The sequence below is a fragment of the Emydura macquarii genome, unplaced genomic scaffold (assembly GCF_026122565.2).
Source record: "Emydura macquarii macquarii isolate MOO-44397 ecotype Brisbane River unplaced genomic scaffold, CSIRO-AGI_Emac_v2 contig_71, whole genome shotgun sequence".
NCBI classification, from domain to species: Eukaryota; Metazoa; Chordata; order Testudines; family Chelidae; genus Emydura; species Emydura macquarii.
The window spans coordinates 757001-782225 of NW_027130208.1; the positions used below are offsets into that span (position 1 = coordinate 757001).

Below are 25225 nucleotides of genomic sequence, written 5' to 3' on the forward strand. Positions count from 1 at the left end.
GGGACAAGGCTGTGCGGGCCCTGGCTGGAGCGTGTGCTCAGGGGCTGGGCATGGGGCGCGGGGCGGCTCCGCTCCAATAAAGGCCGGTTCGTTTCCTAGCCACGCGTGGAGCTTTCCTGGGGCCGGGCTGGGAGGGGGTGGGGCTGGGGGCGGGGCCGTGCCGGGAATGGGCGGGGCGCTGGGGACGGGACGGGGCGGGGCTGGTCCGGGCTGGGAGGGGGCGGGGCCGTGCCGGGAATGGGCGGGGCGCTGGGGGGGGGGCGGGGCCCGGCGGAGAGAGGAGCGGCTGGGAGGAGCCAATGGGCGGCCCCGACCCGGGCCTTTGACAGGTGCAGCCCGCGCAGAGCGCGCTGATTGGCTGCGCGCCGGTGGGGGTGACGTCACGGCGCAGGCAGGGCCTGCTGGCTGCTGCCATTGGCGGAGCGCGGCGCTGCAGGGAGCCGCAGGCTGCAGCATTGGCCGCTGGGCTGCGCGCGCCGCGCCGGGCCGGGCAGGTGGGGCGGGATCGGGGCCGGGATCGGGGCCCCCGGGCCTGGTGCGCTGCGGAGACGCCGGGTCCTGGAGCCAGAGCGAGCTGGGCCCCGCCCCCCCGGGGTTCGCCCTGGACTCCCCCCCCGCCGCAGCCCCCCCGGCGGTGCAGGTCCGGCCCATGGGGGCGGCCTGAGCCGTTCCCCGCGCCCCGTGGTCAGCGCCGCTCGCTAGCGGCCCCCCCCGGTCCCCGGGCTGCCCCCCCCCCCCCCGGTCCCCGGGCTGCCCCCCCCCCCGGTCCCCGGGCCCCCCCCCCCCCCGGTCCCCGGGCTGCCCCCCCCCCCGGTCCCCGGGCTGCCCCCCCCCCCCCCGGTCCCGAGGAAGCAGCGGCGGGCGAGCACCAAGCTCCGCCAGGCGGGAGCCTGCAAGGTGGGGGCAGCCTGAGGCCCCCCCCCCGGTCGCCTCTGGGCCTGGGAGCAGCTTGCTCTGCCAGCAGTGGCCGGCCCCACCCTTCATGCCAGCATCGATGCTGGAGCCCCCCGGTGGAGTCTGGGTCTGCGAGCGGGATCGACCTTGGGGGGCATCCCTGCCCCGAGCCGGCAGGGCCCCGCTGCTGGGCTGGGCGGGCAGAAGCCCCTGGGCACGGCTGGGGCCTGCCTCCTGCTCTCCACGCAGCCCCGGCTGGCGGCCGGCGAAGGGCTGTGCCCGGGCCGTGGGTCACAGCTGCTGCTCTCTCCCCAGCCCGTCCCCGCCAGGAAGATGGTGCTGCACTGGAGGGGATTCTTGCCTGCCCTGCTCTGGCTGCTGCTGGGCCCTTCACGTGCAGGCTCCTCTCCGCCTGAGCCCTGCCGGACCTGCCGGGACCTCACCAGCAGCTTCCTAAAGGTGCAGGGCTGCCGGGGCCGTGGGGCAGAGGGTCCTTTCCCGTGACCCAGTCCCTGAGTGCAGCAGGGTCTGCACCCTCGATGGGCACTAGCGATGCGGTCCTCGCTCCCAGCACCGCGCCCCCACGGGGAGTGGCTGCGTGTGGGACAGGGAGGAGGTTCTGGCGTGGGGGTACAGCTGGGGGCGCAAGGGCTGGGTTAGGCTTGTTGCTGTGCGGGGTGCAGGGGATGCTGGCCATAGAGCTGGAGGGGATTTCTGCAGGGTCGGGCCTGGGGCTGTGATCTTCTCTTGCCTCCCCAGGGCCTGGAGCGGACAGAGCGAGAGAATTTCGGGGGCGGGAACACAGCCTGGGAGGAGGAGAAGTTGGCGAAATATGCGCACAGGTGAGTGGGTGGTGCTCTCCCTGGCTGGCTCCTGCCCAAGGTCACCCACAGGGGCGGGGGTGGACATGAACTCGGTGCCTCCCTCCCCGCAATCCCCCTGATGGAGACTGCGGCTCTAGCACCTGGGAGGTGAAGATCCCACGCGGAAAGGAGCTGTCTTCCCGGAGCTCCAGTTTCTGTCACAAGGAAGGGACTGGGCTGGCTGGATTAGTAGTTTTGGGGGGCACTGTGTGGCTGGTGGTCTGAGTGGGGTGCGCAGGCTATGGGGTTGGTGAGCAGGGTGGGATGGGGGGCAGTATGGAGCCAGGGGGCTAAGGAGGAGGGTACTATGGGGTGGGAGGTGCTGTGCGGTTGGTGGTTGGGGTGGGGAGGATGCTATGGGGCCAAGGGGTGGGGTGAGGTGGCGGGGGCCATGCCTGCCAAGTGCTGACCCCCGTTTCTCTGCAGCGAGACGCGCCTGCTGGAGGTGCTGGAGAGCGTGTGCAGCAAGTCGGACTTTGCGTGTCACCAGCTGCTGGAGCAGAGCGAGGAGCACGTGGAGAGCTGGTGGTTCCAGGGGTGAGTGCCGGGGCAAGGGGCAGCCGGGAATGTGCAGGGATTGTGCCACCTGGGCTTGGCGCTGGGCCTGGCCCTGGCTCCTCTTCTGGGCCGTGTACTGGGGTGACCCCCAGCCAGACACAGGCCAGCGGCTCCCACCTCCCGGAGATGGGCCACATCCTGTCCTGTCCTGGACCTGGCTGGCAGCCACTGGGCAGAGACGGGTAGGCTGGGGGGGGTCCCAGGGCAGCAGGGTGCAGGAAGGTGGGTGCTGGACTGGGGAGAGGGGCTTTGCATCCCAGCCAGTGCTCCCGTCTGTGTGTCCTGCCTGGGCAACGGGCAGAGCTAGCAGTGGCAACACAGGGTGCAGCGTTTGTGCGGGCTTCCCCATGGAGGGTAACAGTGTCTCTGCTGTACCCCCTCAGACAGCAGCAGCACCCTGACTTCTTCCAGTGGCTCTGCATGGACACTCTGAAGGTCTGCTGCCCCCCTGGCACCTATGGCCCTGACTGCCTGCGTGAGTCTTAGCCCCACGGGCTGCTGAGCCCCACTCCCCACAAGATGGGGCGGGGGCCAGGCTGGAAGCCATGGGCAGGGATTGGCGGGACTGGGCTGGGCACCATGGGAAGGGACGGGGGAGTAGGCCAGGCGGGGAGAAGAGGGAAGGAGGGGTCTGTAAGCAGGAACTGGGATCTGGGGGACACAGCCTGGTGGATGGGGCTGGGATGGGGGGACACGGCCATGGGCGGGGCTGAGGCGGGCACTGTGGGACAGGACAGGCCCTGGCCTGGCCGTGGGATCAGCACAGCGACCTGTCCCACTGCAGCATGTGCAGGTGGGCGCCAGCAGCCGTGCAGCCAGAACGGGAAATGTGACGGCGAGGGCACGCGCCAGGGCACTGGGCTGTGCGTGTGCCGCCCGGGCTACGGGGGCTCCTTCTGCTCCGAGTGCGCGGACGGCTACTACGAGGCGGCCAGGAACGAGAGCCACCTGGTATGTGCTGGTATGTAGTGCAGCACGGCGCGGCTGGGGCGGATCTGGGCCACGGGCAGCGTGCGGGTCCTGGCCAGCGGGGTGCGAGCGGTGCTGCCCCTGCGGCTGGGGATGGGCCTGCCGATTCGTGCCGGCCCTGGACTCCACGCTGGGTCTGGCTGGTGGGAGCGCTGTGGAGTGGGCCGTGGGGCTCGGGTTTGCCTGGGCAGACAGTGAGAGGTGCAGCTGCACGCTCATGGCCCGCCTCTCCTTGCTCGGCAGAGTGCTACCGGGCCTGCGGACGCTGCTCCGGGCCAGAGGACTCCAGCTGCCTGCGCTGCAAGAGGGGCTGGGTGCTGCACGACCACAGGTGCATCGGTGAGTTCCTGCTGCTGCCCCGGAGAACCAAGGCCAGGCCCCTCCCTGTGGGCATGTCCTGGGGCTGGGGCCTTGTTAGTGGGGGCCAGGTGGGGAGGGCCAGACCCTGCTGCCTAGGAGCTCTTGGGTGTGCAGTGACCCTTGCACGGGTGTCCTTCCCCCCGGGCGGGGCAGGGCAGGAGCAAAAGGGGCATGACTGAGTGCCCTGCGCCTGTCACAGGGCACATAAATGGGAGAGGGGCCAGAAGGGCTATGGCTCAGGGCTGCTCGAGGTGGGGCTGGGCTGTGGGGCATGGGACTGCCAGGGGCTGGAGGTGCAGGGCTGAGCTGTGGGGTGGGGTAGGAGGCTGCCATAGGCTGGGCTAGGCTGTGAGGCACGGGGCTGGGCCATGGGGCAGGGTTGGAGGTGTGCAGGGCTGGGGTGGGGGCAGAGGCCCTTTGTCGTGCTCCCGCCGCCTGAAGCCCCTCTCTTCCACAGACATAGACGAATGTGGCACGGAGATGGCGCATTGTCGGGCCAACCAGTTCTGCGTCAACACAGAGGGCTCCTACGAGTGCCGAGGTCAGAGCTTGTGCCCGGGGGGCGGGTGCCAGGCAGTGCCTTAGCGGCATGGTCACGTCTGTCGGCCCTGTCTTGCACGGCCAGGGCTGGGCCTGTTCTGTAGGTGGAGCAGTCACTGCGCCGTGTGCGTGGGAGGCGGGCAGGCCATAGCTCTGGCGTGGCCAGGTCTGGGTCCACGCACAGCTGCCCCCTGCCGGATGCTTCATCCTGGGCGCCTCGCCCTCTGCGGAGGGGTTCCGACGCAGCGCTGCGCCCGCAGCCGGCACTCTGGTGCACGGAAGCACCTTCGGGGTGGCCCTGCACCCTTCATTGCCCTGCGCAGAATGGGGGGTGCGCGTGTGATGCCAGTCGCTGCCTGGCACCGAGCCCCGGATGAAACGAGACCATGGCTCCCAGAGGCAGCCTGGCCCGCGCCCGCCCTCTGTGGAGACAGGTCCTGCCCGCTCCACTGTGGGGAGAGGCGCTAGCCACCGAAATCACGGCCAGGTGGGTCCGGCTGTTCCCAGGGGATCCAGCCTCCGCTCGGCCTGCACGTGGGCGGTGGGCGTCTGTCCCTCATGCCCCTCTCTGTCCCCAGACTGTGCCAAGGCCTGCATCGGCTGCATGGGTGCCGGGCCTGCCCGCTGCAAGAAATGCAACAAAGGCTACCAGCGGGATGGAGCCAAATGCCTCGGTGAGTGCTGTGCCCCCCGCCCCCCCGCCCACCCGCCCCCGTGTGCTGGCTCTCATCTCTGTCTTGCCGGCAGACGTGGACGAGTGTGCCAGCGCCCAGGAGCCTGTCTGCACCGCGGCCCACGAGCTCTGTGAGAACACGGACGGCAGCTACCGGTGCGTGTGCGCGCAGGGCCACCTGCGCAGGGAGGGCGAGTGCGTGGAGGACAAACCCCCAGGTACGACCCCACAGGGCTGGCTATGCCCTCTGCCGGGCCGGGGGCGTCCTGCCCTCTGCCGGGCCTGGCTGGGAGGGTTTTGGGTGCGGGTGGGGTGCTGCTCCCCGAGGGGCAGGGTTGGGGTTCGGGGCTGGGCGGGGGTGCTGCTCCCCGAGGGGCAGGGCGCTGGGAGTTTCTGACCGGGGGGCAGTGCTGGGGCTCCCTCCTGACTCCCCCTCCCCCGCAGATGCCCCGGAAAAGGGCTTTTTCGAGGAGGTGACGGAGGACGAGGTGCTGGTCCTGCAGCAGATGTTCTTCGGCGTGGTGATCTGCGCGCTGGCCACGCTGGCCGCCAAGGGCGACATGGTCTTCACCGCCATCTTCATCGGCGCCGTGGCAGCCATGGCGGGCTACTGGCTCTCGGAGCGCAGCGACCGCGTGCTGGACGGTTTCATGAAGGGCAGATAGTTCTGGTCCACCGGCTGTGGCGGGCAAAACCCTTCGCACAGGCTTGGGGATTGGCCCTCTGACGGGGAGCAGGGGGCCCTGGCTCTGGGGGGACCCAGGACTGGGGGAGTGAGGCGCCCTGGCTCTGGGGGGACCCAGGACTGAGGGGGTGAGGGGCCCTGGCTCTAGGTGGTGCAGGCCAGGATCTGCTGCCCCCTGGCCAGGCCTGTGCCAGGTTCCCGAGTCGCTTTCCCCACTGTCCCTGTGCATCTCTGAGCTGTGTTGTCCTCGTGGGTCCCCTTGCTGTGCAGGTGCTTCGTGCTGCGTTGGGGCTGAGCCCGGCCCAGCGTGTGCTCCTCCTCCCGCCATGCATGCAGGGCCGAGCAGGCCCGGCTCCCTTGCTGCTGGAGAACCCCAGCAGAGGCAGGGATGGAGGGCAGCTGTGGATCCCGCCGCTGGTGCCTAGCTGGCAGTGCCCAATCAGCCGGCAGGCGGAGGAGACCTAGCTGTGCAGGGAGTGCAGCACCGCCGCTCCAAAGATGGCGTCTGCCCTGCCTGCCCGCTCAGCAGCCTCGTGCCTGGCAGAGCGTGCCAGGGCTGCCTCTGCCGGGGACAGCCTGGGGACGGGGGCTGCCGTTGGGTGCGGAAGCTACTGGCAGCACACGGCACTGCACCGGCAGCCTTTGGCAGGGTGCCAGGAGCTGTGCCCAGAGCTGTGGGCAGGGACTTGTCAGTCGGTTTGGGCCCGTCGCCTCTCACGAGGTGCAGGGCTGAAGCTTGGTTTGTCCCGGCTATGAATGAGCTTTGGGAAGGAAGGAGGGGGGCTGCGGAGCATGCCCTGATCTAGGGCGGGATCTCCGCACCGCCGGCCCTGCGGAATGTGCTTCTGGCTCTGCCAGGAGAGCCGGGGGCTAGCTGGCTGTGGGCTGCATCCGTGGCCAGCAGGTGTGGCGAGAGCTCCCCAATAGGGCTGCTCAGGATCCCCGTTACAAGTGATTGTCGGGCTGGCATGCTGAGGGCTCGGTGGCAAGATCTGGCCCAGGATGTACAGCCTCCAGCGGGGCACAGCTCCATGCGCAGCCTCCTGTAGCTGGCATCCTGCTCCCTGCCAGCGTTTCTCAGCTCCCTGGAGCTCAGCCAGCCTCACGGCCTCTGGTGCAGGCCAGGGCGCTGGGTGGAGAAGATGGCGTGGAGCGGGGAGTTAGATGCCGGCTCATGGGCCGGGGTGGACAGTTCCTGTCCGACCTCCGCAGCCCACTGGGAATGGGGGGAAAGGCTGGGGGAAGGGATGAGAAAATGAGTGGGATGGGTGCCAGGCTGGCACCTGCTCTGGAGCAGATCAGGGCCTGGTTTTTGATTCTGGTGGTGGCAAACAGGAGAGCCCCATCTCTGAAACGTGGGCTTGAGGCCAGTGTCTTCCAGGGACCTGCCATGACTGTCTGCAGAGAGGATCTGCCAGGCGGACTGATGGTAACTGGAGAGCTGCTGACATGTCCTGTAGCTCTGACACCAAGGCCACAGCATGCCTGCTGCGGGTGGAGGAGAGGGGTGGGCATCTCCCTGGCTGTCCACACAATGCCCTGGCGTGGTGCTGCCTGGGAGGGTCTGGATATGGGTTCTTGTGCCCAGAGATGGTTTGGGGGGAGCTCCCCATGTGGCTGAACGTGCTGTGGTGGAGAAGGCTGCGCCTTGGCACAGCTACTGGAGCTGGATCTGGGAGGCTGGCATCCATGAGGGGATGGGGCTGGCACAGAGATCTTAGCAGGCCTGGGGGGCTGGGCGGGGAGTTGGCAGGAGGTGTTGCACATGTCCGGGGTGCTGTGAGCAGGTCCTTGTGGTTTGGGATGTTTGGGTTGTGATGGGTTGGGTGTCTTGGCTCGGTCAGCTCTGCGAACTCTAGACAGCCGTCTGCGGCCCCAAGGAGTTGGCCGACTTGGGAACAAAGGACAGAGTCTGAGCAGCCAGCAGTGGGGAGCTGAAGCCAGACCTGTCCCGCTTGGAGGTTGGCACAGCTGTTTAACCAGTGACTGCAGGAAGCCATGAATCAGCCACTCTTGATGGGGCCCAGTCCAGAGCAGAGCGGAGCAGAGCGGAGAGGAGAGGCCTATCTGGAGGAGGCATTAGCAAAACCCAGGCCCTGGGCTCAAGGCCAGGTAAATGGGCGCTAGTGAAAGGCCTGTGTAGAAATCATAGAAGCATATTAGAGATGGACAGGACCTCAGCAGGTCACATCTAGTCCAGCCCCCTGCTCAGAGCAGGACCCACCCCACTAAACCATCCCAGCCAGGGCTGTCAAGCAAACACCTCTAAAGATGGAGATTCCCCCACCTCCCCAGGTAACCCATTCCAGTGCTTCACCACCCTCCTAGTGAAGAAGGTTTTCCTAATGTCCAACCTAGACCTCCCCAACTGCAACTTGAGACCATTGCTCCTTGTTCTGTCATCTGCCACCACTGAGAGCAGCCTAGCTCCATCCTCCCTGGAACCCCCTTTCAGGTAGTTAAAGGTTGCTATCAAATCCCCCCTCACTCTTTTTCTTCAGACTAAACAAGCATAGTTCCTTCAGCCTCTCCTCATAAGTCTTGTGCTCCAGCCCCCTCATCATTTTTGTTGCCCTCCGCTGGACTCTCTCCAACTTCTCCACATCCTTGTTGTAGTGGTGGGCCCAAAACTGGACACAATACTACAAATGTGGCCTCACCGATGCCGAATAGAGGGGACTAATTACTTCCTGTGATCTGCTGGCAACGCTCCTACTAATGCAGCCCATTATTCTATTAGCCTTCTTGACAACCAGGGCACACTGCTGACTCCTATCCAGCTTCTTGTCCACTGTAACCCCCAGGTCCTTTTCTGCAGAACTGCTGCCTAGCCCGTCGATCCCCAGTCTGTAGCTGTGTATGGGATTCTTCTGTTCTAAGTGCAGGCCTCTGCATTTGTCCTTGTTGAACCTCATCAGATTTCTTTTGGCCCAATCCTCCATTTGTCTAGGTCACTCTGTATCTTATCCTGGTACTCCAGCATATCTACCACTTCCCCAGTTTAGTGTAATCTGCAAACTTGCTGAGGGTGCAATCCACCCCATCCTCCAGATCATTGATGAACATGATGAATAAAACCGGCCCCAGGACCGACCCCTGGGGCACTCCGCTTGTGACCAGCTGTCAGCTAGACATGGAGCCATTGATCACTGCCCATTGATCCCGATGATCTAACCAGTTCTCTATCCATTTTATAGTCCATTCATCCAACCCATACTTCTGTAACTTGCTGATAAGAATACTGTGGGAGACTGTATCAAAAGCTTTGCTAAAGTCCAGGGATATCACGTCCACCGCTTTCCCCCCATCCACAGAGCCAGGGGGTCAGAGCAGCTGATCGAATGGCGCCTGAATCTCTGGAGGCCTCCTGACAGGCCCTCCCTCAGCTGAGCCCGTCGAGAGCCAGTGGTCACGGGGGCTGTGGCTCTTCAGATGAGCAGCCCCTGTTGCCAAGTGTTTTGGGAGCCCTCAGTGCTGGGATGCTGCAGGGAGCTTTGAACTGGTGCTGGCAGAGCGGCTCTGAGACTTGTAGCTGTTCCCCCAGCGCGATGGATCCCATGCGAATGGCGAGGCACAAACCAAGCCTGAGCATCTCAGGTGGGGCCAATGAAGGCTGGCGTCACTGGCGCAGCGCAGCGCAGAGCTTAGCTGGCTTGTCTCCAGAGTAGTACACAGTCCCCCTTTGTGCTTTGGGACAAGGAGGATTGGGGATAAAGCCCCTTTCCAGTGAAGTCTCAAGATATGTTGCTGGCTCCTGGGGATGCAGGGCGACTGCTGCTTGTCTGTCCTGAGAAGGGTCCCCGAAGAGGGTGGGGCAGAGTCTGGGCGTGGCAGTCAGCTGGCCAGGAGCTGTAGTGCCCATCTGACCCTGGGAGAAGCTGGCGCCCGCAGGCAGTGCAGGGGGGGTAGCTCTGACTCAGGTGGGAGGAGGCTCGTGCCCTGCACGCGTGGCTGCCTGGCCGGGGAGGGAGGCTGAGTGCAGGCTGCGGAGGAAGGGCAGCTGGGGGTGGTGAGTGGGCAGCTGGTCTCAGCCCTGGGTGCTGGAGCCACGTTCCTGGGGATCCTGCAGTTGTCCAGGACCCTTCAAAGCAGGAAGGGGAGTTGGTGCAGGGCCGGAGTGGGAATGGCTCCGTGGGGCTGTCTGCACTCCCTAGGGAGGCTGGAGGCCCTGCTGCTCGCCTTGCTGTAATGGGGGCAGCCGTGGGGCCAGCTGCGGGAGCTGAGACATCCATGCTGCTGGAGGGAGGGTCTTGCTGCTAGCTGGTGTACAGGCGCTAGTGAGTGAAATCAGCCCAGCCGCGTGGGAAAGGGATCTGTCCGAAGAGCCAGGCTCCTGGCAGCTAGTTACTGGCGTCTGAGGAGGGTGTGAGCAGCAGGGCGAGCAGGCAGAGCCCTCCCCTTCAGGCTCCTGTGGGAGCACCCAATGCACAGGGACGGTCCTTGCACGGCAGAGACCGAGACGGGTGCAAATGAGTGTGTGGAGCGTGCTGGGGCCCCTGGTGCTGCTCTGGTGCAGATGAGGGTGCAGGGCTGGGCCGGGCATGGCCTGGCAGAAGGGTGGAGAATGGCAGACAGCGGGAGAGCTGAACTCTGCCCCCGTGCCAGCTGTTCTGTTCCAGGGGGCTGGGCGGGCTGGCGGGTGTCAGGGCCAGACGTCGGGTTTCAGTGGGGGTGAGGCTGAAGGAAGAGCTGGATTGTGACACTCCTCCGGGGAGGCGGCTTCTGAATTGTCCCCTTGGCCTGCCCCGCTCGGTGCCCAGCACGCGGCGATGCTGGCAGTGTCCGTGCGAGGGGGGGGCGCCTGCTCCTCTCAGCTGAATGGGAAGGCAAGGCTCTGTGCCCCCCACCCCGCAGTGTGCCAAAGGCACCATGTGGATGACCCTCCCACCATGCCCCCCCCCCCCCTTTGGCAGGGAGCCTCTGTCTAAGGTGGGGGGAGCTCTGAGCACCTCCCCCTGTGCAATGGGGTTACTCTGCGAGGCGGGGGGGCTGGCACAGGGGCAGAGACAGTGACTGGGGGGGGGGCGGGCAGAGCTGGGAACTGAGCCGTGGTTTCCTGGGGCCTCGGCTCCATCCTGCTGGGCGGGGCTGAGACGAAGCAGGAGCCGTGCGCTCTGAGTGGGGCCCAGTACTTCTGCCAGGCTGGGCGCCGCGCTCGCTTGGCAGTGGGGGCGCCTGTGCCCTGGGGGCTCTCTGCAAACACGGGGGGCTGGGGGGCAGAGGCAGGCAGCCCCTGACTTCCAAGGGCTCTGCTCTCTCGCTGAGGGGCAGGCAGAGGGGGGTAGGAGCTCGGTCGGGGCTGGTGCTGCGGCCCAGGAGGCAGGACTGGAGGCAGGGTGGGCACCTGACCCCGTTGCCGGGGTCCTGGCCTGCCCGCTGGGTCTCTGGCAGAGCCACAGTCCGGGGGGGTCAGCTGCACCCTGGGATTGTTGCTGGAGATGCGTCTGCTGTCTGCCTGGCCCAGGGTTGTCCTTTCAGTACATGCACGGCCTCCAGAACCGAGTAACGGGAGGGACAAGCCAGGCCCCGGCCCCCCCCGGCTGGCACCGGTGAGCATGTGCTGACCTGCCTGGTGTGGCGGGGGCAGGGGCACCCTCACAGTCTGCCTGTACCCCTGCCCGTCCCAAGAGGGTGGGGGCCCAGTGTCTGCACCAAAAGGGAATCCACGCAGGGCTGGGCCGCCCCCCTCCCCCGTTGTGGGCCCAGTTAGTGCAGCCCTGGGGGGGGGGGGGGGGGGGGCCGAAGGGGCCCGGCCCTCAGCCAAAGCCCCCACCTGAAGCCTGGTGAAATGGGGGGGTGGGGTTGTGTGGGAGGAGCGTCTGCAGCGGGGGGGGGGGGACAGCACCCACTGCACCTGGCAGCCTCGGGCCATAGACCCCCTCTCCGTCCGTCCGTCCGTCCCCCCCCCCCCCCAGCGCTGAGCCCTATCGCTGTGGGTACCCTCAATCCCCTCCCCCACTGCCCTGCCCCCCGCCCAGAGCCTCTAGGCTGTGCTGAGAGCAGGGGCTGCACCGCGGGGGGCGGGGGGGCTGGCCGCACCCCCTGGTCCGGCTGTCTGTCTGTCTGTCCGTCCGCCTCTTCGTTCACGCCCGCTCGGGACAATAAAATAAAGCCCGTGTTCACCGAGCCGCGCTTTGCTGCTGGGGGCGCGGGGGCGTCCCGGGGGGGGGCAGAGCGGTCCCGGGCCAGGTGCCGCTGGGGCAGCGCGGGGGGGGGGGCAGCCGGTGTGAGAGGGAGCGGAGGGGGGGGGGGCAGCCGAGCGGCGGCAGGCGGGTCCCCTCCGCCTGGCAGACCCGGGCACCGGGGGGGGGGGGGGCCTGTCCTGGGGGGGGGGGGTACACGCAGCCCCTCCCCGCCCGCGGGGCGCCCCATGGGGGGGCACAGGCAGCCCGGCCCTCCCCGAACGGAGGCGTTTGCCCGGACCGCGGGTCGGGGGGCTGGTCCGAGGTCACCGCGCGCCCGGAAACCACCGGCCCGTGCACGGCGGGGGGGGCAGCGCGCCCCTGGCTCCGACCCGCCCTCCTCCATCGTGCGAGGCCAGCCCGGTGGGGGGCGGACGGGGCGCAGCCTCCGGGGGGGGGGGGGGGGCTGGTTAACTGTCCTGGCCCCCAGAGGGTGCCCCCCCCGAGCGCGCCGGGGGCAGGGTCCCCACGAGCCAGGCCCGGGTATCCCGGAGTCCCTCCCCCAGCCCACGGCACCGCCCATGGGGTGCAGCAGCCTGACCCCCCCCCCCCCCCCGCGCCCCTCAGCCCAGCAAGAATCACGCCAGCAGCGGGGGGCTCCTGTGACATCACATTTATTTATCGTTTGGCACAAAGACCCACAGCCCCCCCGCCCCCCGGCAGTCGATGCTTTGCTCCAAGGGGCCCCGTGGCCGCCGCCCCACGGCGCAGGACCCCCCCGCAGAGCCGGGCTGCCTGTGCCCGGCTGGGCTAGGGACGCCCCCCCCCCCCCCAAATCACTGCACAACCTGCCGGGGCCTGGGGTTCATGGGGGGAGGGGGGGGCCAGGGGAGCCTCGCTGTGCTCCTGTGCCCAAGGGGTGCCCCCCCCCCCACCTGTGCTGCAGCAGTGCTGGCTGACTGGCCGTGCTCGGGGGGGCGGGGGTCCTCGTCCCTGGCCTGGCACCAGCCCATTGTTGGGGGGGGGGGGGCAGCCCCAACTGCTGCTCCGCCAGTCTGCTGGGACAGCCACTCCTGCCCCCGTGGGGCTGGTGCTGCTTGCGGGGGGGGAAGGGGGGGAGGCTGAGCCCTCCCTGTGCAACATCTGAGCTGGGGAAAACGGAGCTACCTCAGCCCCAGGGCCCGGGGCCGGCCCTAGGCAGAGCTGGGACACACACGGATCCCCCTTGGTCGTGAGATGGGGGCGCGCCCCAGCTCTGCCCTTTCCCTCCCTCTCAACATCTGGGCTGGGGGCCGACACCCGGCCCCGGCGCTGCCCCTCACAGCTCTATGGTGTCGCTGGACAGGCTGCGGGAATCCACCTGCCTGCTGAGCGCCAGGAAGCTCTTCCTGGCTTCGGGGTCCACGTCTCCAGCCTCCCCCGTGGTGCCCGGCCTAGGGGCCTCCTGCGGGAGCAGCTGGGCCCGGCTGGGCGTCTCCTCCAGGGGCAGGCTCTCCAGCGAGGCCAGGCCGTGGCGCCAGGGATTCCAGCTGATCTTGAGGGAGCCCCTGGAGAAGCTGTCGAGGGAGCTGCCCGAGACGGCGCCCTCGGTGGGGGGCTCGCTGGGCATGCCCTTGCTCTGGGGCAGGCTGGCGCTCTGGGAGGGGAGGTCGCTGAGCGAGCTGCAGCGGGCCAGGCCGTACAGGTAGTCGGGGTCACTGCTGCGCCGCGGCCAGGCCTGGGCGGGCAGCAGCGGCTCGGCCATGGGGGTGAGCGCGGTGCGCTCGTGCAGCGAGGCGCAGGAGTCCTGGCGTGCCAGGCGGCCCGGGCACTGCAGGCTGGCGCGCTGGAAGAGGCTGTCGCGCACCAGGTGCTCCTTGAAGAGCGCGTTGTCGATGCTGCGGCTCAGGTTGATGGGCGAGGGCGGGCGGAACTCCAGCTCGCCCAGCGACAGCACCGACGCCCGCTCGAAGCAGACGCTGGTGTAGGAGCGGCCCATGTGTGCCACACTGTGGCACTTGGGGCTGACGCCCGGCCGGCCCAGCGAGGGGGTGGAGCCCCCCGCGGACACGGCGGCCGTGGCCCGCCCCTCGTGGCTGTCCTTCAGGGCCCGCAGGTGCACCCGTTCGGGCGGGTTGCGGATGAGGGTCCTGCTGAGGTCGCGGCCGGCCGCCCGCTCCTGCGCACCCGGGGCCCAGGCGTAGCAGGTGCTGGGGTACTCGGGCGCCTCGGCCTTGCGGTAGCTGCAGAAGTAGCGGAGGATCTTGGCCCAGCAGGTGTGGTCGGCGGCGCCGCAGCGCTGGCAGCAGGCGTGCGAGGCCACGAAACACAGGGCAAAGGCCAGCAGCAGCTCGCAGCTCCGGGCCCAGAACTGCACGCCCCACCACAGCCAGGAGAACTGCCCCGGGGGGCCCAGCACCCCCCGCAGCCACAGCACCCCGTACGCCTGCTGCCCACAGCAGAGCAGCCCCAGGGCGCCGCAGCCCAGCAGCACCCGGGCGCCGGCGCACAGCCCCTGGAAGACACGGCCCTGCCCGGGCAGCTCCCGGGCGTCCTCGCAGCTGAGCGACGCCCGCTGGGCCTCATCCGCCCCGGCAGCCCAGCGGTGCCGCAGCCGCCGGTACGCGGCCAGGCTGGCCAGCATGAGGGCGCTGCCGCAGGCGCAGGAGAGCAGGTGCAGCCCCACGGGCACGCCGGGGCTCAGGGGCGGGGGGAGCAGGTCCGCGCCCAGCAGCACGGCGCTCTGGAGCGAGGCCAGCGCCGCCAGCAGGGGCAGGCTCTGCAGCCGGGGCGGCAGCAGCTGCAGCCGGGCCTCCTGCAGCAGCAGCAGCAGCAGCAGGGCGAAGGCGCTGAGCAGCAGCGGGACGGGTGCGTGGTAGAGCAGCAGCATGGCCTGGGCTGGCAGCCTGGCCCTGGCGCCGTAGGGGTCAGCGAGCAGGAAGGTGGCACGCAGCAGCCCCACGGCCAGCAGCAGGGCGTTGGCGCCCATGGTGTAGGGCAGGCGGGGCAGGCCCAGGACGGGCGAGCCGATCAGGCTGGCCGTGGCGCCCAGGCTGAGCAGCAGGAAGAGCGCGCTGGCGCCGTAGACGTGCAGCTGCCAGGCGGAGCCCAGTGTGCGCCGCAGGTCTGCCCAGCGCAGCAGCGTCTGGTTGAGCGGCAGGGGGCTGCAGGCCCCGGGGGCAGGGGGGCAGGGTGGGCTGGAGGCAGGGGCTGTGGCGGGGCGGCTGGGCCCAGGCTCGGGCAGGGGGGGGCGCTGGAGGGCTCTCTGCGTGGTGACTCTGATCAGGCCCCGCCGGGGTGTGGCTGGGGGCGAGGGCGGGGTGGGCGCAGGGGCCGTGGTGCTGCTGTGGCCAGGAGGCTGGGTCCCAGCTGCATCTGCAAAGAGCAAGGAGCAGATTGGTCACAAGAGCAGTGAGTGCCACCTTCCCCCGCCCGTCCCATCGCTGCCCCCCCGCCCCCCGCCGGGGCCAGGGGCCTCGGTTCCTCCCCCCGCCTGCTTCTCTGCCAGCGGGTACAGGGGCAGGCCAGGGCTCCCTGCTGCTATGGCCTCCACGCCCTGCAGCCACATTGCCATAGCAAGCTGCATCCATTCAGGGGGTGCCCCTGTATGAGTAGCAGCCTGAGCCCCCCACCCTCCTTTCTGGGCTGCCTATTGTGTGGGCCGTCAGCACTGCCCGCCGTGCCCCTCTGCTGCCACCCTCCACAAGGGCCACGGCAGGCAGTGCTGACGTGCCACAGCATCATTAATCATCTGTGCGATGGGTGGATTGCACCCTCAGCAAGTCTGCAGGTGACACTAAACCGGGGGGAGTGGTAGATACCCTGGAAGGTAGGGATAGGATACAGAGTGAGCTAGACAAATGGGAGGGTTGGGCCAAAAGAAATCTGATGAGGTTCAACAAGGACAAGTGCAGAGTCCTGCACCTAGGACGGAAGAATCCCATGCACAGCTACAGACTGGGGACCGACAAGCTAGGCAGCAGTTCTGCAGAAAAGGCCCTGGGGGTAACAGTGGATAAGAAGCTGGATATGAGTCAGCAGTGTGCCCTGGTTGTCAAGAAGGCTAATAGCATATTGGGCTGCATTAGTAGGAGCATTGCCAGCAGAGCGAGGGAAGTGATTATTCCCCTCTGTTTGGCATAGGTGAGGCCGCATTTGGAGTATTGTGTCCAGTTTTGGGCCCCCCACTACAACAAGGATGTGGACAAGTTGGAGAGAGTCCAGCGGAGGACAACAAAAATGAGTAGGGGTCTGGAGCACAAGACTTATGAGGAGAGGCTGAGGAAACTAGGCTTGTTTAGTCTACAGAAGAGAAGAATGAGGGGGGATTTGATAGCAGCCTTTAACTACCTGAAAGGGGGTTCCAGGGAGGATGGAGCTAGGCTGTTCTCGGTGGTGGCAGATGACAGAACAAGGAGCAATGGTCTCAAGTTGCAGTGGGGGAGGTCTAGGTTGGACATTAGGAAAACACTTTTTCACAAGGAGGGTGGTGAAGCACTGGAATGGGTTACCTAGGGAGGTGGTGGAATCTCCATCTTTAGAGGTGTTTAAGGCCTGGCTGGACAAAGTCCTGGCTGGGATGATTTAGCTGAGGTTATTCCTGCTTTGGGCAGGGGGCTGGACTAGATGTGACCTCCGAGGTCCCTTCCACCTCCCATCTTCTCTGGTTCTAAGGGGCTGGGCACCAGGAGCAGCAGTGGCCATGGGGTGGCAGCAGCAGGGGACACCCAAGGGCTGGGTTAGGGGTCAGGAGCACAGTTAGGGGTCAGGAGCAGCCTCTGCCCAGACAGTGGGACGCTGGCAAAGCTGGGGGGCAGGGAGCCCAGGGCTGCAGGTCAGGACTGAGGGGCATTCCCAGAGCTGGGGGAGGCAGGACTCAGCACTGAGCAGCTGGGGTGTGGTCGGGATTGAAGGGCACTAGCGGGGTGCTGGGAGGGGAGCGCTGAGGGCTGGGTAGCAGGACGCCCGTGGTGGGGAGCGAGGGGCCCCATCAGAGCTGAGCCGGGGAAGCTCAGGGCAGGGCTAGTAGGGCGTTGTGGGTTGGCAGTGAGGGGCACCAGGGAGCCCAGGGCAGGGCTAGCAGGGTGCTGCAGGTCGGGAGTGAGGGGCTATGGCAAAGGGAATTTCTGATAATACTGTGGATAAATGCAGTGTGCCTCAGTTTCCCTTGTGTGCGGTATGGTTAGCTGGGGGGGAGGGGAAGAGACTGTTTACTCTTTGCAGTCAGGAGTAAACTATTTTGTAAACTTTGTAAACTATTACAATTATCCTGGTTAATGGTTTTGCTGATATAATTGTGTCCCCCCAGCCTGGCTCTGTGGGGGGCCCTGTCTTGGACCCGTGGTCCCCGCTGTTCCACAGCGGGCGCTCTGCAGCACCTGCACCAGGGTCCCGGCATCCTCGGGCACCAAGCAGACGGAGAGCCCGTGCCGCCGGTGAACCGGTGAGGCTCAGTCTGAAGGCTCAGGCTAACGCCGGCTAACCGGCCAGCGTCTCCAGCCCGACTTTGCGAAGGTGCTGCTGGCCCCAGGCCCATGCCAGGGAGAATGCCAGCAGACAATTGCCTGGCCCGGGGGCTCCTAGGCAGGCAGCCAGCCCAAGGGACTTTGCTGTAACTCTGTGCTGCCTACGCCGCGGCCCGACATCCCAGGCGCTCTGCTGCTGAGTCTCAGCGCTCAGGCAGGGGTGCAGCGCTCCCCTCTGGGGTGCGAGTGGATTGGGGGCTGATGGCTCTGAGGTTGGTCCCAGGAAGCTGTGAAGCCGAGGGGCTGACCCGTCAGAGTGTGACCCAGGGGGTGGACACGCTGCAGGGGCCTCAGGGACGGTTCCAGAGCCGGGCGGGCGCGCCGTGACAGGGCATCGCTTCCCCAGCCATGGAGCTGGCTGGGCCGCAGCTGCAGCCACGGAGACGGGACCCCACGCTTAGGCTTGGCCTGGCCGTGCAGACTGGAAAGCCGGTCCCTGGCCAGGGGGTGGAGTGGGGCTGGTGGCTCTGTGCAGCGCTGCCCGCGGGTCCCCGTGAGCTCAGCCACCGGCACCCTTGTGCCAGTCACCCAGTTGCTCTGGCCGCCCGCTGCCCATTGAGGCAGCAGGACGTCCCTCCCCGCCCAGCAGGGCTTAGATCATCCCTGCCCAGCTCCTGGAGGGCTCTGGGCCAAGCCCTGGCCTGTGTCGTGTGGAGATGGGAATTCACCTGCCCCACAGCCCTCTAGACACAAACCCTGACTGCCCAGCCCTGGCCTCCGGCATCCCGGCATCCCAGCACTCCAGCCTGTTGGCACTGTGCTCTGGGCACTGCCTGGCAGCCTCCCTGCCCCTGCTGCCATCCCCCGAGGGTCACAGACTGGCCCCAGCGCCCCACGGCGCAGCCCAGCTCAGGGAGAACCCACAGTGCACTGCTGCAACGGCAGGTCCCCAGGCGGTGCCTGATGTGCCCGGCCCTCTCCACCATGCCCAGGGCACCAGGCAGAGCTGGGCAGGGGCAGAGACCCCGCACGGCACCCATCTCTGCACTGGAAGGGGCCTGCTGCCTGGCTCCGGCTCCAACCCAGCCCAGGCTCACGTTTGTTTCCACCAGCTCCAGTTCCCAGCATCTGGCCGAGGCCTGGTCCTGCCCCTGCCCCCACGCGGCTCTTGCAGGCCCCCCGAGGACTTTGGGGGGAAGGGCTGCTCCCGCCACAGGCCGGGACGTGGCCAAGGCCGTGCAGTGAGCGGTGCTGAGGCAGGCCTGCACTCAGGAGCACCCCTCCAGGAAGGGCCCGGGAAAGGGGCTCCGGGGCAGGGGCTGGGCATTAGCGCTAATCCCAGCGGTGAGGAGATTAGGCGCCGTCACTGGGCACAATGCTGATTGCAGCTGTCACTGAGCCCCAGGCTCTGCCCCCCTCCCCCCCCCCCTGCGCCAATGCCCTTAGGGACAAGCCTGTTCCTCTGACGGCATCAGAGCCCCTCCCCCAACACAACCCCGCAGCCCCACTCAGCGCTGCCCCCCGCTCTGGGCTCACCCCCTCTGCCATGAGCCTCCAGCTGCTGTAAACGCTGCAGCCCCCCGGCCCGCAGGGCTGGGCCCAGCCGAGCCCGAGCGACGCGCCAGCCCTAGCCCAGGGGTCTCCCCTTCTCCTCTCTGAGGCCCCCCAACATCCTACAAGATCTCCAGGGCCCAGTGGGGGGCCGGGGGGACCTGGGGGTGCCAGGCTGCAGCCACGGGGCCCTGTAAACCCCGGTGGAGAACTGCAGCCCTACCCCGCGGGGGCATTGCTGGGCGCCCGCTGTCCAGGGCTGAGAGGGGGTGGCTGAGTGCCTGGGCAGGGTCTCCATCACCTGAGTGCCTGGTCCCCGGCGCTGTCAGCACGGGGGCAGAGGTGGCCGTGGAGGTAACGTTCACGGGGGTCCTTGGGTCCACGGCTCCCCGGACTCGCTGCGGGGGCCCGATCTCCTCCTCTGCTGCAGCCCCTGAGACAGAAACAAGCGAGCCTCTGGCGGCTGCAAGTACCAACCCGACCCGGCCCGGCCCGGCCCCACAGCCTCGCTCACCCATGGGTGCTGCCTCCCCCATGGGCCTGAGGAGCCTCCAGCTGCAGCGTAGGGCAGTGGGAGAAGAGGCATCCCGGGGCCCCCAGCCAGTGGGGTGACGGGAGGCGAGAGGCTCGGGGAATGTCGGGGGGTGCCCGTGGCTCTGCAGGAGGGAGGGGGGACCCCAGGGAGCAGCCCCCACCAGCTGGGAGCCTGGGGCCGGCCACACTTACCTGGGCGAGGCGGCGTCGGGGCGGGCGAGCCGGACGGAGGGGGCGCTCCAGGGCTGGCGTGGAGGGTGGGCCGGGCGTGGGGCTGCTCTGGTCCCTGCGGTGCACCAGGAGTAGCCGTCCCAGGGAGATGCGGGGCCTGGGTCACAGCTCCGGGCAGGGCCCTGCGGGTGCTTCTCTGATGAGCCGAGAGCCCCTCTGTCCAGGCCGGGGCCCTGGTTCCCAGGGTGGGCCCCCCTTGTGCCAGGGGCGCCAGCTCTGTCGGGCGGCCCGGCGTTGGCGCCAGGCCTGGCGAGAGCTGTGGGCGGCCAGAGCTCAGCAGAGCAGGAGCTCCTGCTCCAGCCATTTCCTGCGGCTGGGAGGCAGCGCCGGGCATGGGAGCCAGGCTGGCTCCAGGGACCCCCTGTGCCTGGGTCTGGCTCTGGCCGGCTCTGCCAGTGGGGTGCGGGGGCAGCCCCTGGGCATGGCCCTGGGCGGGGAGGGTGCTGCCCCTGCCCTGCAGGAGGGAATAGCCCTGGGTGTGGGAAGCCGGGCCCTTTCCCCAGGCTTGCTCCAGCAGTTCCCAGGGGACATGGGCCCGAGGCGAAGGCTGCCCCATCCCCGGGGCCCAGCTCCCCGGGGCCCAGCTCCCCGGGGCCCAGCTCCCCGGCCAGCCCTCCCGGCCCGCACCCCCCGGGCCTGCGCCTGCTGCCTGCCACCAGCCCAGCCCGCTCGCCAAGGCGATGGTGGACACGGTTGGGCTGGGGCTCGGTGTCCTGGCTGCGCCTGCTCTGTCCCGCCCAGCCGGGCCCGGGCTGCTCTCTGCTGCGGGGGGCCTGGCCGGGCTGGGGGAAGCTGGCTGGAGGTGCCTGGGCTCCAAGCCCGATGGCGGCTCTCTGCCCTCAAAGGCCAAGGGCCCCGGGCTGCCTCCGGTTCTCAGAGCCCCACTGGGAGGCAGCAGGTTCTCGGCCTCGGCGCCCGGCACAGGCGTGAAGGACCGTCTGTGCCAGCCACGCCCAGCGTGGCCCTGGAAGGTGGCAGCAGCCAGCCCAGGGCGCTCAGTGCCAGCAGGTCCCGGAGCCGGGGTCACCTCCTGCATGCGCAGGGACTCGTCCGCTCCCAGGAGCAGGGGCCGTGCAGGGGGCCGGAGAGCTGAGCTCCCTCCCGGGGCAGGGGGGCTCCCCGAGTCATGGCCGACAGCTGCAGAGGGGGCATGGCTGGAGCCTGGCCACAGCTCGTCATCCGGCTCCCCAGCCCCACTGAAGCCCACGAGGCTCACCCCCACGGGGGCGGCCAACGCCACTGGGGAAGGGGCTGGCAGAGCCTGGCGGGTCCAGAGCGCCTCCTGGGAGGGGCTGCGCGGAGGGGCCTGCCCAGCCAGCTCCTGACCCCAGCCGTGGCCCAGGGAAGCTCCTGCGGCCCGTGGCCGGGCGTGGTGCTCGCTGCGGAATGGCTCGGACACGGAGGAGGCTCGGACCAGCGCCGACACCAGAACCAGGCTCCAGGCCAGGAGCCGCACTGCCGCCGCCATAGCAACCTGCTCCTCACTCTTCCGCCTGCAAGGGAAGAGAGAGCAGCCTCAGGGGTCGCCCGCCCAGGAGCCTCGGGCCGGGCTGGGCCGGGCCGGGCGAGCAGCAGGCGGCCGGAGACGGCAGGCACGAGAAGTCGGGCCCTGCAGCCAGCACTGGGGGTGTGCGACGGAGGCGGGGGTCGGAGCCGGGAGATGTGCACCCCCCCACTCTTCTGGATGCTGCCGGATCTCCTGTCAGAGCTCGGGGCTCCGGCGCCCTGGCGAGAAGGGGGCTGCCCACTTTGTGCCCCCGAAAGCGAGACGCTCAGGCCTGTTCCTTGCCCAGGGAACCTGGCCGGCAGCCCCAGCCGCACGCAGCGCTGGCCTACGGCAGCTCCGGGGCCAGCTCCCCACTCCGCGTGGGCACCCGTCATGGGGGCTCTGCCCCCTGCCTCTGCACGGCACCCACCACTGCAGAGCTGCCGAGGTGGGGGGGCAGAGTCACCACTGGGGGAGGGGGATGGGTCCCGCTGCCTGGGGCACGCGGGCCCCACACGCAGCCACCCCTGGGGAGGCTGTGAACTTGCCCGTGTGGGGCACGGTGGCCGGCCCCTCCCAGCCGGACGGGAGTTCGGGGAGGTGCCAGGTGATGGGGACGCTCAGACCTGGCTAATGGAGCCCAGCATGGCTGATCGGGAGCAGCTGAGCAAGCTGAGCACAGGCCTGGGCACCCCGAATTCCAGCCCGGGCCCCTGCCGCCCAGACCTGTGCAGGGGGTAGGCGGGGCCTGGCTTGACACGGGCACTGGGACAGGGGCGTCTGGGGCCTGGGGGAGCTGCTGCTTGGGCAGGGGAGACAGCACCACGGCTGGCCAGGGCATTGCTGACCCTGCCTCTGCCTCACCCGCGTGGGGGGCCGGCCCCCCCAGGGACAGGCTGAGCTGTGCGGCAGGATGAATGCCTAGACCTGGTGCTGAATTGCAGAGCCTCAACCAAGCCGGGTTCTTCGTGGCCCTCCGGCCACAGGCCCGTCCTCAGCAGCCAGGACACAGGGCCCCCAGCTCTGCCACTGCACCTCCCCATGGCCCTATCCCCCAGCCTGCCCCACACATCACCCGCCCGAGGCTCTTCGCTGCCCCACGGCGGGGCACAACGAGATCCTGCCCTGCAGCACGAGAGACGCTGTGCCGTCATGCGCACAGCCTCAGCTCCTGCTGCCTGGCCCCGGGCTGGGCCGGTGCGTTAGCCGTCCGGCTGCCCCACGCTGCCGCTCTCCCCGGCCTGCTCCCAGCTGGGCCCAGGTGGGCATTTCAGGGCATGGCAGGTCTGAGGGGAGGCAAATGCTGCAATTCGTGGCACCAGAGCTCAGCTCTTTGGGTGCCTGTCCCGGTTGCCCAGCCTGGGCAGGGCCTTTGGTCCCAGCATCCCCGAGCGAGAGGAAGCCAGCCACCAAGGATGCCAAGACACAGGGGCTGCCTGCTCGCTGCCAGCTGGGACCCGAAATTCACATGGCGGCCTGGCCTGGAAGCAGTGAGGTGCGTCACTGGCAAGGGGGGGCTCTGCCCTTCTCCCCCCGCCGGAGCCTGAAGCCGGGTCGCTGTGGATCCCGCGCTGTGCGCTGCAGCGGGGGACAGGCTGAGGTCGCTGTGCGGTGTATCAACCGGCGTGCCAGCCGGCAGAGCCGGCAGAGCACTGGGGGCCCCAGTGGAGTTGGGTGTCCAGGGCTGGGTGCCGCGCTCTAGGCCGTGGTCCAGCCGGGAGCCACAGAACCGGTCCAAGGGTGGGAAACCTGCCCTGGTTGGAGAGGGTGGAAGCTGGGCCCGGGGGGACCTGGCAGCAGCTGTTAGAAAAAGGCCCGGATCGTTGTTCTCCAGCCCTGGAGGCAAGGCCGGAGGTGAGGTGGGGGTTAATCTGCGGGGGGGGATTAGCAAAGCTCTGGCAGAGCTGCGGGGAGAAGGGGGGGCTGCTCTGGTGACCTGGTCCTGCCCCAGCGCAGGGGGCCGGGCTTGGGGACCCCTCCGCTGCCTTCCAGCCCCACATTTCTCCGGTTCTCCACCCCCCACCCCTGGCCTGCTCTGCCCCCGGCCCGGTCCCACTGCGCACGGGGAGCGGGGCTGCACGGCCCGGCGTTAGCTCGGCGCTTGCCAGCAGCGGTGGGCGGGGGGGGCTGAGTGGGGGCTGCCCCCCCCCGGGCCGGGAGACTCCAGGTGAGACCGGGCGCAACGCACCAGAGCCCCCCGCGTCTCCCACCCCAGGGAGCAGGGCCGCCCCCGCCCAGAGCTCCGCAAGGCCCCAGCCCGCGGCCCGGCCCCGCCCGCGGCCCCTCACCTGGCGGCCGCTCCGCCCCGCCCCGCAGAAGCGCCCGAGCCCCGCACAGCCCCGCACCGCCCCGGGCTCCGTCCCGCCGCCAAACCAAGGGCGCTGGGCGCCCATCACCGGGGCGGCGGCCAGAGGCTCCGGGCAATGCAGGGACCCGGACCCGGACCCGGACCCTCACCTGGGCGCCCGGCCCGGCCTCTCCGTCCGGCGCTGCTGGGGACCTGGCCCGGCTCGGCCCGGCCCGGCCCGGCCCGCTCCGCTCCCGTCACGTGCGGCGGCACCAGACCCGCCGGGATTAGTCACGGGCCACGTGGGCTTCAACCCGAGCGGCGGCCCCGCACCGCACCGCACCCGCACCCCACCCGCACCGCACCGCAGCCCGCGCGTCAGCCCCTGCGTGGGGGGCCGGGGCCGAGCAGGGCCCGGGGGCGGGGGGGGCCCGGCAGAGCTGCGGGGCGGGGTTAAGATCTGCCCCGGCCGGTCGCTGTCCGTCTGTCCGTCTGAGCGGGTCCCTTGCACGCCAGTCCCCCGCCCCGCACCCCGCGAGAAGAGGAAAGACACGCGCTGGCCTGCGGGGGGGGGGCTGGGCCGGCCCGGCCCTTCACCACACACGGGGGGGGGGAGCGGGAGCAGCCCCCCCTCAGCCTCCTCCGCCCCCCACCCGTCGTGGAGGGCCAACCCGGCGCCCCCCACAGTCGGGGGGGTGAGGCCGCCCCATCTGAGCCGCGCCAGGCTGCGGAGCTGCAGCGGGAGGTGGGCGACACGCAGGGTGGGGGGTGGCGGAGCCAAGCCTGCATGTGTGCCCCCCCCCCCCGCCGCAGGTACAGACCCCCCCACCCCTGGGCAGCGGGGGGCAGCACTGGGACCCCTCCTGCCCTGCGGGGGGGAGGGGAGGTGTGAGGCCTGGGGGGCTGCAAATGTAGGCTTGGTCCCCGAGCACCGGAGACCCTCCGTCCGCCCCTGCCCACAAACCCAAACCGCTGCCGGCACAGCCTTACTTGTCCCCTGCCACCCCAACGGGGCATCAGTGCAGACCCCAGCCGGACAAATCCATCCAGTGCCCCCCTTCTGGCCTTCAAACAGCCCCAACCTCACCCCAGAGCAAGCTACCCACACGCCAGGACCCCCCACTCTAAGCTGCGCTGACCCTGCCCGACCAACAGACGCAAACCTGCAGACAGATCTCCACCGCTGCAATGATCGACCCCCCAAACCGGCCTCTCGCCACCTGCCCGTCACAATGGGGGGGTCCCTCATCCAGGCCATCAAATGCTCCAGTAACGAGGATGTGGTGAAAGCAGCCGGTCGTGCGCTGGTCGGTGACCTCCGGACACGTGATAGACGAGAAGACAGCATGTCGCCGGGGCTTGTCCCAGCTCGCTCCGTGTCTGACTCTCACTCCGACTGCCAAGGGACCCTGCACGCGGCCTTCGACCGCAGAGCCTGGGAGCCTCAATTCACTTTGTTGGGGACAAACTCAGGGTGTTAATAACGACACAATCTGTAACCGCCTCGCCCCCTAGGACCGCAGACCTGTTAACCCGCCACTTCCCCGGGAACCGGCCCTGGGGATCGTGTAGCCGGACACGCTAGGTCTGCCTGCACTGCAGTTACACCCCGGCTGGCCCAGGCCGGCTGACCGCATATTCATGCACATGCGTGCGCACACACATGCACACACGCACACACACATGCATGCACACACAGTAAGGTTGCAAAGACAAGAGCTTGGACCTTAGGAGAGTCCAGCATTGATTCCCGCTGTCCCCGCCTCATTCGACTCCCAAGCTGGGCTGAGCTCCCCCAACGGGCGGCTCCTGCATATTTCCTGTTATCCTTCTCAGGCCATGTGCACGCTGACGACCAGCGCCTTTCCCCACCAGACGCGGCTTTGTTCTTGTTGCGCTGAGACTTGAACTGGGGACAACTGGCCCAGACGCTCGCCACCCTGGTCACACACACGGAGATGCACACACGCACGCACACGCTATTAGGCGGCACAGCCAAGCACGCACGTTAGGACCTGCCGGCTGCGC

The 25225-nt window shown here is 68.5% G+C and overlaps 2 protein-coding genes across 4 annotated transcripts; one reads left to right on the forward strand and one right to left on the reverse strand.

Annotated features, from left to right (window-relative positions):
• The first annotated feature begins 517 nt into the window (after nt 1-517).
• CRELD1 (cysteine rich with EGF like domains 1) lies at nt 518-7323 on the forward strand. 2 transcript variants are annotated; one of them, XM_067540731.1, is made up of 11 exons: nt 518-640; nt 1210-1353; nt 1654-1736; nt 2184-2294; nt 2699-2790; nt 3100-3276; nt 3528-3623; nt 4102-4185; nt 4763-4858; nt 4932-5075; nt 5302-7323. In XM_067540731.1, exons 2-11 carry the CDS (start codon nt 1228-1230, stop codon nt 5520-5522), a joined length of 1230 nt encoding a protein of 409 aa, XP_067396832.1. In that variant the 5' UTR covers nt 518-640; nt 1210-1227; the 3' UTR covers nt 5523-7323. The 2 variants fall into 2 exon arrangements, with proteins under 2 accessions (XP_067396832.1, XP_067396842.1); XM_067540741.1 differs by having other exon boundaries at nt 525-594.
• Nucleotides 7324-12778: 5455 nt separating this feature from the next.
• Nucleotides 12779-23506, reverse strand: PRRT3 (proline rich transmembrane protein 3). 2 transcript variants are annotated; one of them, XM_067540762.1, is made up of 4 exons: nt 23368-23506; nt 19386-20917; nt 18961-19092; nt 12779-15018 (listed from the first exon to the last, which is right to left on the reverse strand). In XM_067540762.1, exons 2-4 carry the CDS (start codon nt 20890-20892, stop codon nt 12983-12985), a joined length of 3675 nt encoding a protein of 1224 aa, XP_067396863.1. In that variant the 5' UTR covers nt 20893-20917; nt 23368-23506; the 3' UTR covers nt 12779-12982. The 2 variants fall into 2 exon arrangements, with proteins under 2 accessions (XP_067396863.1, XP_067396854.1); XM_067540753.1 differs by having other exon boundaries at nt 18883-19092.
• Nucleotides 23507-25225: the final 1719 nt, after the last annotated feature.

Coding starts and splice junctions, on each gene's coding strand:
- CRELD1 (XM_067540731.1), top strand. CDS start 1,228: ATGGTGCTGCACTGGAGGGGATTCTTGCCTGCCCTGCTCTGGCTGCTG. Junction 3,624..4,101: donor GCACGACCACAGGTGCATCG/GTGAGTTCCTGC, acceptor TCTCTTCCACAG/ACATAGACGAATGTGGCACG. Junction 4,859..4,931: donor GGATGGAGCCAAATGCCTCG/GTGAGTGCTGTG, acceptor TCTTGCCGGCAG/ACGTGGACGAGTGTGCCAGC.
- PRRT3 (XM_067540753.1), bottom strand. CDS start 20,892: ATGGCGGCGGCAGTGCGGCTCCTGGCCTGGAGCCTGGTTCTGGTGTCG. Junction 19,093..19,385: donor CCCGACGCCGCCTCGCCCAG/GTAAGTGTGGCC, acceptor TTTCTGTCTCAG/GGGCTGCAGCAGAGGAGGAG. Junction 15,019..18,882: donor CCCAGCAATGCCCCCGCGGG/GTAGGGCTGCAG, acceptor TGCTCTTTGCAG/ATGCAGCTGGGACCCAGCCT.